General features: G+C 38.7%; 1 protein-coding gene across 2 annotated transcripts in view; it reads left to right on the forward strand.

The window, feature by feature from the left end:
* The window catches only part of slc7a14a (solute carrier family 7 member 14a), a 131,309-nt gene that overhangs the window by 114,277 nt on the left and 3,553 nt on the right, over positions 1-13,479 (forward strand). For both annotated transcript variants that reach the window (XM_073919784.1, NM_001347689.1), the window contains one exon: positions 10,307-11,184. In XM_073919784.1, coding sequence (XP_073775885.1) covers positions 10,307-11,184 — 878 coding nt within the window. The remainder of the gene's footprint in view (positions 1-10,306; positions 11,185-13,479) is intronic.

Below are 13,479 nucleotides of genomic sequence, written 5' to 3' on the forward strand. Positions count from 1 at the left end.
GCTAATTCATGCTAAAATCATGCTAGTAACATGCTAATTCATGCTAGAATCATGCTAACAACATGCTAATTTATGCTAGAATCATGCTAGTAACATGCTAATTCATGCTAGAATCATGCTAACAACATGCTAATTCATGCTAGAATCATGCTAGTAACATGCTAATTCATGCTAGAATAATGCTAGTAACATGCTAATTTATGCTAGAATCATGCTAGTAACATGCTAATTCATGCTAAAATCATGCTAGTAACATGCTAATTCATGCTAGAATCATTCTAACAACTTGCTAATTCATGCTAGAATCATGCTAACAAGATGCTAATTCATGCTAGAATCATGCTAGTAGCATGCTAATTCATGCTAGAATCATGCTAACAACATGCTAATTCATGCTAGAATCATGCTAGTAACATGCTAATTGATGCTAGAATCGTGCTAACAACATGCTAATTCATGCTAGAATCATGCTAACAACATGCTAATTCATGCTAGAATCATGCTAATTCATGCTAAAATCATGCTAGTAACATGCTAATTTACGCTAAAATCATGCTAGTAACATGCTAATTCATGCTAGAATCATGTTAAAAACATGCTAATTCATGCTAGAATCATGCTAATAACATGCTAATCTATCTATCTATCTATCTATCTATCTATCTATCTATCTATCTATCTATCTATCTATCTATCTATCTATCTATCTATCTATCTATCTTTTCATAGTTTTAAAAACTGTTTAAACTAAATAAACTATTACCGTCAGGCTTTCACAAGCCAGCCTCAAAGTTTGTTCTCAAACTTTAAGAATCTAGTTATGGTGGCTTGAAAAGCCAACATACTGTTATCTCACGTAAACTTATTATTATTCTTCTTCTTCTTCTTCTTCTTCTTCTTCTTATTCTTCTGAGACTAATTTTAAAGTGTATCTCCTCCTAAACTTTTCAAGCTTCATACTTCAAACTTTCATCAAACCTTCAAACTGGTCTGACTCGGGTTGCTATATCCTTTCCGACTGATCCGACTTTCGGTTTTCCGAAAAACGACCCGGAAAATTCCCAAAATTCCCATTGACTTAACATTGGGTCAAACTTTGTGACCTCATAACTCTGCATCAGACTGTCCTACAGACTTCTAACTGGGCTCATTTAACTCAGTCTAGCCAGCAGCCAATAACTGATGACCTTTAAACTTACTAGCCACTCCCTAGCAACCACTTTTGGCACCCTAGCAACTGTCCCATAGACTTCCATTGTAAAAGACTGCCATTGACTTAACATTGAGTCAACCTTTGTGAGCTCATAACTCTGCATCAGACTGTCCTACAGACTAGAGTCAGGCCTCATTCAACTCAGTCTAGTCAGCAGCCAATCACTGATGACCTTTAGACTTATTAGCCACTCCCTAGCAACCACTTATGGCACCCTAGCAACTGTCCCGTAGACTTCCATTCAAAAGACTCTCATTGACTTAACATGGGATCAAACTTTGTGAGCTCATAACTCTACATCAGACTGTCATACAGACTAATGGCTGAGCTCATTTAACTCAGACTACCAAACTGCCAATAACTGATGAGCTTTTAACTTTCTAGCCACACCCCTAACTACCACATACTGCACCCTAGCAACTGTCCCGTAGACTTCCATTACAAAAGACTCTCATTGACTTTACATGGGATCAAACTTTGTGAGCTCATAACTCTGCATCAGACTGTCATAGAGACTAATGGCTAAGCTCATTTAACTCAGTCTAGCCAGCAGCCAATCACTGATGGCCTTTTAACTTTCTAGCCACACCCCTAACTACCACATACTGCACCCTAGCAACTGTCCTATAGAATGTAATTAGCTGTGCTATCAAATGCTTATAATTCTAACATGCTAATGACATGCCAATCATGCTAGCAACATGCTACTCATATGCTAATCATGCTAATGACATGCTAACTCATACTGGAAACATGCTAATGACATGCTAATTTGTACTTGAATCATGCTAGTAACATGCTAATTCATACTAGACTCATGTTAATAACTGGCCTACATGCATATCTTTGCATAGCAGTGTCCTATTGACTTGGGGGATGGCTCATCTGACTCAGACAACCAATGAGCATCTCAATATGATAATAAAGCTCACAAGCCACGCCCCCAAATTGATTCCATAGACTTCCATTGAAATAGGCCAAGATGCATATCTTTGCATAGCAGTGTCATAGAGACATGGGGGTTGGTTCATTTGACTAAGACAACCAACCACATTCAAGTTCACTCTGTAACCTCGCCCATAGCAACAAAACAGAGTACCCTAGCAACCATTCATCAACAGCTATATCTCAGCATCAGAACATCGTAGAGACTTGGAGATTGGCTCGTTTGACTCATGCTAGCAAACGGAACTTCCTATATGCTACACATGCTAGCAGTGACTAGCTACATGCTAATATTGACTAGCCAAGTACTGTAACTTGCTAGACATGCTTACTAAGTATAAATGTTTTATCAAGCATGTATGTGAGGCTTGCCTAGTAACCAACCAGGGTACCCTAGCAACTGCCTAGCAACCACCCAAATTACCCTAGCAACCGCCTAGCAACCACCTAGCAACGGCCTAGTAATGCCTTAGTAAGGGCCTAGCGACCACTCAGGACACCCTAGCAACCGCCTAGCAATGCCTTAGCAACCACTCAGAATACCTTAGCAACCACCTAGCAACACCTTAGCAACCACCTAGCAACCACTTGGGACACCTTAGCAACCGCCTAGCAACACCTTAGCAACCACCTAGCAACCACTCAGAACACCCTAGCAACTGCCTAGCAACGCCTTAGCAACCACCTAGCAACCACTCAGGACACCCTAGCAACCGCCTAGCAACGCCTTAGCAACCACCTAGCAACCACTTAGGACACCCTAGCAACCGCCTAGCAACACCTTAGCAACCACCTAGCAACACCTTAGCAACCACCTAGCAACTGCTTAGGACACCTTAGCAACCACCTAGCAACACCTTAGCAACCACCTAGCAACCACTCAGAACACCCTAGCAACTGCCTAGCAACACCTTAGCAACCACCTAGCAACCACTCAGGACACCCTAGCAACCTCTTAGCAACACCTTAGCAACCACCTAGCAACCACTTAGGACACCTTAGCAACCACCTAGCAACACCTTAGCAACCACCTTAGCAATCACTCAGAACACCCTAGCAACCGCCTAGCAACACCTTAGCAACCACCTAGCAACCACTCAGGACACCCTAGCAACCACCTAGCAACACCTTAGCAACCACCTAGCAACCACTCAGGACACCCTAGAAACCACCTAGCAACGCCTTAGCAACCACTCAGAATACCCTAGCAACCACCTAGCAACCACTTAGGACACCTTAGCAACCACCTAGCAACACCTTAGCAACCACTCAGAACACCCTAGCAACCGCCTAGCAACACCTTAGCAACCACCTAGCAACCACTCAGAATACCCTAGCGACCACCTTGCAACACCTTAGTAACCACTTAGCAACTAGTCAGAACACCTTAGCAACTGCCTAGCACCACCTTAGCAACCACCTAGCAACCACTCAAACACCCTAGCAACCGTCTAGCAACACCTTAGCAACCACCTAGCAACTAGTCAGACCACCTTAGCAACTGCCTTGCACCACCTTAGCAACCACCTAGCAACCACTTAAAAAACCCTAGCAACCGCCTAGTAAAATGCTAATTCATGCTAGAATCATGCTAACAACATGCTAATTCATGCTAGAATCATGCTAGTAACATGCTAATTTATGCTAGAATTATGCTAACAACATGCTAATTCATGCTAGAATCATGCTAGTAACATGCTAATTCATGCTAGAATCATGCTAACAACATGCTAATTCATGTAAGAATCATGCTACTAACATGCTAATTCATGCTAGAAATATGTTAACTCAAGCTAAAATCATACTAACATGCTATTTACACTTTAAAACCACTTCAAACTTTCAGATTCGGCTTTTCAAGCCACCATAAAGTTTGTCCTCAAACTTTAATATCTAGTTATTATTCTTCTTCTTCTTTCTTCTGAGACTAATTTTAAAGTCTATCTCCTCCTAACCCTTTCAAGCTTCATACCTCAAACTTTCGTCAAACCTTCAAACTGGTCTGACTCGGGTTGCTATATCTTTTCCGACTGATCCGACTTTCGGTTTTCCGAAAAACGACCCGGAAAATTCCCAAAATTCCCATTGACTTAACATTGGGTCAAACTTTGTGACCTCATAACTCTGCATCAGACGTTCCTACAGACTTCTAACTGGGCTCATTTAACTCAGTCTAGCCAGCAGCCAATAACTGATGACCTTTAAACTTACTAGCCACTCCCTAGCAACCACTTTTGGCACCCTAGCAACTGTCCCATAGACTTCCATTGTAAAAGACTGCCATTGACTTAACATTGAGTCAACCTTTGTGAGCTCATAACTCTGCATCAGACTGTCCTACAGACTAGAGTCAGGCCTCATTCAACTCAGTCTAGTCAGCAGCCAATCACTGATGACCTTTAGACTTACTAGCCACTCCCTAGCAACCACTTATGGCACCCTAGCAACTGTCCCGTAGACTTCCATTCAAAAGACTCTCATTGACTTAACATGGGATCAAACTTTGTGAGCTCATAACTCTGCATCAGACTGTCATAGAGACTAATGGCTGAGCTCAATTAACTCAGTCTAGCCAGCAGCCAATCACTGATGGCCTTTTAACTTTCTAGCCACACCCCTAACTACCACATACTGCACCCTAGCAACTGTCCCGTAGACTTCCATTACAAAAGACTCTCATTGACTTAACATGGGATCAAACTTTGTGACCTCATAACTCTGCATCAGACTGTCATAGAGACTAATGGCTGAGCTCATTTAACTCAGTCTAGCCAGCAGCCAATCACTGATGGCCTTTTAACTTTCTAGCCACACCCCTAACTACCACATACTGCACCCTAGCAACTGTCCTATAGAATGTAGTTAGCTGTGCTATCAAATGCTTACATGCATATCTTTGCATAGCAGTGTCCTATTGACTTGGGGGATGGCTCATCTGACTCAGACAACCAATGAGCATCTCAATATGATAATAAAGCTCACAAGCCACGCCCCCAAATTGATTCCATAGACTTCCATTAAAATAGGCCAAGATGCATATCTTTGCATAGCAGTGTCATAGAGACACGGGGGTTGGTTCATTAGACTAAGACAACCAACCACATTCAAGTTAACTCTGTAACCTCGCCCATAGCAACAAAACAGAGTACCCTAGCAACCATTCATCAACAGCTATATCTCAGCATCAGAACATCGTAGAGACTTGGAGATTGGCTCGTTTGACTCATGCTAGCAAACGAAACTTCCTATATGCTACACATGCTAGCAGTGACTAGCTACATGCTAATATTGACTAGCCAAGTACTGTAACTTGCTAGAAATGCTTACTAAGTATAAATGTTTTATCAAGCATGTATGTGAGGCTTGCCTAGTAACCAACCAGGGTACCCTAGCAACTGCCTAGCAACCACCCAAATTACCCTAGCAACCGCCTAGCAACCACCTAGCAATGGCCTAGTAATGCCTTAGTAAGGGCCTAGCGACCACTCAGGACACCCTAGCAACCGCTTAGCAACCACTCAGAATACCTTAGCAACCACCTAGCAACACCTTAGCAACCACCTAGCAACCACTTGGGACACCTTAGCAACCACCTAGCAACACCTTAGCAACCACCTAGCAACCACTCAGAACACCCTAGCAACTGCCTAGCAACGCCTTAGCAACCACCTAGCAACCACTCAGGACACCCTAGCAACCACCTAGCAACACCTTAGCAACCACCTAGCAACCACTCAGGACACCCTAGCAACCACCTAGCAACGCCTTAGCAACCACTCAGAACACCCTAGCAACCATCTAGCAACCACTTAGGACACCTTAGCAACCACCTAGCAACACCTTAGCAACCACTCAGAACACCCTAGCAACCGCCTAGCAACACCTTAGCAACCACCTAGCAACCACTTAGGACACCCTAGCAACCGCCTAGCAACACCTTAGCAACCACCTAGCAACACCTTAGCAACCACCTAGCAACCACTCAGGACACCTTAGCAACCACCTAGCAACACCTTAGCAACCACCTAGCAACCACTCAGAACACCCTAGCAACCGCCTAGCAACACCTTAGCAACCACCTAGCAACCACTCAGGACACCTTAGCAACCACCTAGCAACACCTTAGCAACCACCTAGCAACCACTCAGAACACCCTAGCAACCGCCTAGCAACACCCTAGCAACGCCTTAGCAACCACTCAGAATACCCTAGCAACCACCTAGCAACCACTTAGGACACCTTAGCAACCACCTAGCAACACCTTAGCAACCACTCAGAACACCCTAGCAACCGCCTAGCAACACCTTAGCAACCACCTAGCAACCACTCAGAATACCCTAGCGACCACCTTGCAACACCTTAGTAACCACTTAGCAACTAGTCAGAACACCTTAGCAACTGCCTAGCACCACCTTAGCAACCACCTAGCAACCCCTCAAAACACCCTAGCAACCGTCTAGCAACACCCTAGCAACCACCAAGCAAATAGTCAGACCACCTTAGCAACTGCCTTGCACCACCTTAGCAACCACCTAGCAACCACTTAAAACACCCTAGCAACCGCCTAGTAAAATGCTAATTCATGCTAGAATCATGCTAACAACATGCTAATTCATGCTAGAATCATGCTAGTAACATGCTAATTTATGCTAGATGTATGCAAACAACATGCTAATTCATGCTAGAATCATGCTAGTAACATGCTAATTCATGCTAGAATCATGCTAACAACATGCTAATTCATGTAAGAATCATGCTACTAACATGCTAATTCATGCTAGAATTATCCTAGTAGCATGCTAATTCATGCTAGAATCATGCTAGTAACATGCTAATTCATGCTAGAATCACGCTTACAACATGCTAATTCATGCTAGAATCATGCTAGTAACATGCTAATTCATGCTAGAATCATGCTAACAACATGCTAATTCATGTAAGAATCATGCTACTAACATGCTAATTCATGCTAGTAATATGTTAACTCAAGCTAAAATCATACTAACATTCTATTTACACTTTAAAACCACTTCAAACTTTCAGATTCGGCTTTTCAAGCCACCATAAAGTTTGTCCTCAAACTTTAATATCTAGTTAACATTCCTTATTGTTAAAAATGTTCCAAAATTCTATAACTTCTAGAATGGTCACAACAGTCATTTCTTACCATTCACATAAGATGCCATATTGTCACATCATATTTACATTTGAAGCTTTTATTGGGATTTTTTTAAGCTTTGAATGTTTGTTATATTATATTTGTCATATTTTATTTTATTTTTATTTATTTTAAGTCATTACACTAAAATAATATAAACTATTTTGTAATATAGTCAATAATTTTGTACTAGACCACCCACAAAGGTGTCTATCTCACTTTATCCAGCAGGCAGATAAGCAAAGGCTTTTTTCACTCCAGTGAAAATGTTGTTTTGAAAAAATAAAAAGATGTTTTTGCTCACATAAAGTTTTTGTTGGTAGAAAGTTGATAGGCAACAGAGGCTTAAATATGTAAAGCAATGTGAATGCTGAAATGAATGTGGTCAATTTGATTATTGTTGTCATTCAAGGTAGAAATTTTTAAAACTTTTTTGTGTTTTGTAATTTTAATTAAATAGTGTTAGAATAAAATATAGACATTTTTAGGAAAAGTCAGGGAACTATGTCATATGGGTTTTATTTTGAAAAAGTTATTAAAGGAAAAAAATGTTATTAAAAAAATAAACGATTTAAATATAGATGGAACATTTGCTTCATTTGAGCAACTAAAAATCACATTCAATATCAATATCTCTGACTTCTTCAGATACCTAGAGATTAGAGATTTTGTGATAAAACGAATACCAAATATTAATATTAATATGTTATAAAGCAACACAATGTGCTCAAAGAAATTAACAGGTTTAATTCTATACATCGAGAAGCTGTGTCAAATTTCTATAGCATCTTGTTAAGACAGGAAGTTGTAAATGAAATCAAAGCTAAGCAAGCCTGGGAGAATGAATTAGGGTTAGAGATAGATTTGGAGAGTTGGGAAGAAGGCCTTTAGAATATACATGCATGCTCAATTTACGTAATTTAATTCAATTTAAAACCCTGATTAGGTCATACTTATCTAAGGAGAAACTGCATTAGATTAGATTTCCTCTGGTATCTCCACTTTGTAATAGGTGTAAAGCAACAGAAGGATCTTCAGGAGGAAAATATATTTGAATGTTTTATTAAAGCCCTCCAAAAAAGTCTTAAACCGTGTCCACTTATAGCTGTTCTTGGGATACTTAGTAACTTAGAGATGTTTGATAAATATGAAAGACAAGCCATGTTATTTGGTATGGTAATTGCCAAAAGGGTGATTTTGAGAATGTGAAAAAAATCAATCTGTATCTAAATTTGGTATGTGGAATAGAGATTTGCTATTCATGTTTGCTTTGGAGAAGTTGAGATATATCAATAATGACAAATTTCAGATATTTGATAAAACATGTGGACAGATATTAAAACACCTTAATGCATTGGAAGAAATGCAAGTGTAACCAATGACCCCTGTCAGTAACACAATAATTAAAAGATTGAGTGTAATTGGTATTCACTATTCATAATCTATAATGTTTTTAATAATGTGCCCAAGCTATTATTTGACAATAAAACTTTAGTCAGAATAATGAATGTTCTGGTAATACAAGAACAATGTTACATTATAATTACTTTTATTTATGCATTACATGACCAGCTAAATGATATTTTGCTTTCATGTGCATGTGTCCCTCTGTGTTCTGTCGTTCGGTTGTTCAGTAATAGGTTAGTGTTTTTATGTATTGTATTTTATATGTATTATTATTTTTTTGTATTGTATTTTTTCTCTTTCTTTTATATTTTGTTTTGTTGAAGTTTTATAAAATGCAAAAAGCACATTAAATAAACTTTAAAAAAAAGAAGTACAAAATATAAAAAAAAAAATATCAAAGTGACTACCTCTGTATTCTAGTGCTAATCGTTTTTGGGTAACACTTTAGTTTAGGTCACAATTTATCTGCCTATTATTAAGATATCACCAGTTCATTATTGGTAATAAAGTATCTTTTTTTACGTATTCCTAATCCTGCTCAAAACCTAACTCCAAATTCTGCCTTACTATTAATCAACAGCTTATTTGGAGTTTAGTGCTCGTGAAGTGCTTTGAAATTTGCATTCTTATTTGACGGTTGACGCAATCTCAACCAAAACACAGATAGAGGGTGGGACACAGTGTAGCCCCTTCCCTTTAAAAAAAGCAGCCAGTAGTGTTTTGTTTCATCACAGCTCTGCCAGTGAGAGTGGTTGAGGTCAAGTGCATCACAATATTTACCCATGTAATGCACTCTGATCCAAATATTGTGATGTTTCTGATATTTGCACATTTTGTAAGAATTAGAAGGTATTTGTTACTTTTTTTTTCATCCAATGTATCATCATTGTTTTGGAATGATTTAAGTTTATATTACTTTTCCAAGGTTAATATGAGTGGTAATTTGCACATTAAGGATGTTATTTGTTATTTTGAAAACCAAAACAAGTCGTTAGAAGCCACTGTGAACTTTCTTATACTTGCGGGAAATTTTACTTTCACAAATAGAGGTTCCTTTAAAAAAAGTCCAATCTTTATAGAATTCTTATGTGAAATAGAACATTTAATTAAATCACTTAGATTAATTGAAAATATAATACGATCTTTCATGCTACTTGAAAAATTATTGAATTAAATTTTTTTTTTTTTGCTTTATTTCTCTTAACCTTTTTTATATATGCATTTTATATATGCATGGCGGAAGTGACAAACTAAAAGCTTTACAAGCTTTTTCACTGTTTTGTAGCACACAAGACTATAGATATCTTAAACTACCATACTGATGCTAACATCTTAAAAACTTTATTTTAATTTCATGGAAACTTTAAGTCAGTAGTGTTAATTAATGGTTTGTTAAGACTGTGAATTGTGACCCCATTTATTCTATTGAGATTTATTTTTAGTAATAAGCAAGAACAGTTTAAATTTACTGGATAAACCAGACTTTACAAGTGTCAGAGCTGGGGTAGCAATCCCACTTCAGATGTTATGTGCGTCTACCCTCGTGTGATTGGAGGTCTGAAGTTGTCATTTTTATTTTGCAGGTTCCTGGCCCATGTGAGCACATACACAGAGACTCCTGCTGTGGCCTGTGTGGTGTCCGGCTTCCTCTCAGCACTCTTGGCTTTGCTGGTCAGTCTGAGAGACCTGATTGAGATGATGTCCATTGGCACTCTGTTAGCCTACACTCTAGTGTCAGTATGTGTGCTCCTGCTGCGCTACCAGCCTGAAGGTGACATTCACGGATTTGTCAACTTCCTCTCTGAGCAAAACTCAAAGCGCAAGGAGGGAGTTCTGGCCGAGTGCGAGAAGGAAGCCTGTTCGCCGGTCAGTGAGGGTGACGATTACGGAGGAGTTCCAACAAACACCTGTGGAGCCAAAAACCTGCCATCTCTTGGGGACAATGAGATGCTGATTGGCAAACCTGACAAGTCCACCTACACCGCCAGTCATCCCAACTACGGCACAGTGGATATGTCCTCAGGCATTGAGTCGGATGAGACGGACAGCGCGTATCTGCTGAAGCTCAAGAAGCTACTCGGCCCACGCTATTATACCATGCGCATTCGGCTGGGTTTACCAGGCAAGATGGATCGTCCCACAGTGGCCACCGGGCGCATTGTCACTCGCTGTGTAGTTCTGCTGTTCATCCTGATCTTCTGCTTCTGCTCCCTTATCATCTTCGGCTCGGGTCAGATCGCTGATGGTCAGTGGTGGGCCGTCCTGCTGCTGGTGGTGCTCCTGCTGGTCCTCACTCTCCTGGTTTTCATCATCATTCAGCAGCCGGAGAACCCAAAGCGTCTGCCCTACATGGCTCCTTGTGTGCCCTTCGTCCCGGCATCTGCTATGCTGGTGAACGTTTACCTCATGCTCAAGCTCTCCACTATCACATGGATCCGTTTTGGAGTGTGGTGCTTTGTGGGTGAGTTTTAATCATATTGATCTTAATTTAATCTTGTGTTTATGGCAGGTTTTTAGTTATTTACTTATGTGCAGTTTCATACTGTATTATACACTTTAAAAAATATATACTTTAATGAAATAATATGATATTTAGCTTCATCAGCAATGGCAGACTTGAAAGATTTTAAGAAAGATTTATAATTAAAGGTTATCAAAAGAGTTTCCAGGTTTCTATAAAAATATTAAATAGAAAATAGTATAAATTGTAAATAGGTGTCACGGTGGTGCAGTGGGTAGCATGATCGCCTCACAGCAAGAAGGCTGCTGGTTCCAGCCTCAGCTGGGTCAGTTGGCATTTCTTTGTGGAGTTTGCATGTTCTCCCAGTGTTCATGTGGGTTTCCTCCAGTTGCTCCGGCTTACCCCACAAGTCCAAAGACCTGAGGTATAAGTGAATTAGGTGACTAAATTGGCCAAAGTGTATAAGTGTGAATCAGTGTGTATGGATATTTTCCAGTGATGGCTTGCAGCTGGAAGGGCATCCGCCGCATAAAACATATAAGTTGGTGGTTCATTCCGCTGTGGCAACCCCAGATTAATAAAGGGACTAAGCCACAAAGAAAATGAATAAATGAATAAATAAATTGTAAATAGTTTAAACTTTGATAATAAGAAGAAATATTATTTGGAATACTCTATTTTGTGAAATTCAGCTTTGCCATCACAGGAAAAATACATTAAAAACATACCAAAAGATAAAAGTGCTGTTATAATATGTATTAATATTTCAGATTATTCTTTGAATTGTTTTTTGGATCAAATTAATGGAGTCCTGGCAAACATTAAAGACTTAAAAATTTGTGATGAAGAATTTTTTCTAGACTTGGAAAGAGTAGTGCAATTTTATATTTGACTATGTATGTATTAAAATACTTTAATAAAAAGAAACAATACAGTATATTGTAATCATTGACCTAATCTTATGTACAGTGTTTCTAAATATTATAACAAGTTACTAAATTATTAATATTGCAGATATTTTATTTTTTCCTTTAACTTATTTGTTTGAAATTAGATTTTTACATATTATTTTAACTGTATGTATTTCAAGTTTTCTTAATTTGTTTTCCATTTATTGGTAATATTCATAAAATCAGCTCAAATAATATATATATAAAATATCTAAACCTAAAAAATTGGCTGTATTTAAACATTTAAACCCATAGAATTAAGCTTAAATATTTTAAAATGTAATAGTAAGTTAGTTAATTATTTAAAATGTTGCAGTTATAGTATTTTTTCATTCTTTATAATTAAGATAGTCAATTGATTTTTATCTGTGTGGATATTAAAATAACAATGTTTAAGTTCCTGAGCTTGGACAGGGCATATTCCTGAAAGTCTGATCCAAAAGCCTCTAAGAGTTTTTTAAAATCTGGCATATTTAGTTCGGTTGAATCGAACTAGAGATTGTTTTTTGAGATTGAGAAAAAATATTTGTGGACAGCGCTTTAGCAACAATTGTAAACATAGAGAGAGAGAGATAGAGAAAACATTACCTGATGGGTCGTTGGTAATATTTCCGTAAGATGACTATGTCGCAGTTTAGCTAAGTTAATTCAAGCCTAGTTACTCCTGAAGTGACTTGAGATACGCCTTCGCCATTTGCAATGCATTAAAGCATTGTTATCCAGCCGCATCCACGCTTCATTCTCGAAATGTATAGTTTTTATAGTTTCTAAAGTGATGAATACAAAATATATAGTATACATAGTACCAGGGATACAGTCAGCCATTGCAGTCATCACATTTTGTGTCTGCTGGTTTGTTTACTTGTGGGATTTCCATTGGCATTTTCCCGCATGTTAATTCTGACAAATAAAAGCAGTTTAGGAAATATGTTCAATAACATCTGGCCAATGAGTGATGTGGATTTTGTCACATGACTGGATTTTAGTTCTTTTCAACTGGTTTGGACCAAAGCAATCAGTGGGGTGTGAAAAAGGCCCCAAAATGGCAGAAAACTGCTACAATGTATCATTTGTTGGCCTTGGTCCGGACCAAATGAACCGAAGTTCACAGATGTAAAAGCACCCTAAGTCCCATATGAAATGTTTTTCTAAAATTTGTATTTTTCTCAGGCTCCTGTTTGTAGGTTCAATTACTTCATTTTATGGTGATGGATAGGTTCCTTTGATTGCATTTAATGTGAATCAACATAAGCATGCCAGCCTGAGAAAAAAGCCTATTTTAGAAGAAAATGTCTTATTGGCACTTAGAGGCTTTTGGATCTGAACTCTTCACATACTGATATAC

This window comes from Danio rerio, chromosome 2 (genome assembly GCF_049306965.1).
Source record: "Danio rerio strain Tuebingen ecotype United States chromosome 2, GRCz12tu, whole genome shotgun sequence".
In the NCBI taxonomy this organism is placed as follows: Eukaryota; Metazoa; Chordata; class Actinopteri; order Cypriniformes; family Danionidae; genus Danio; species Danio rerio.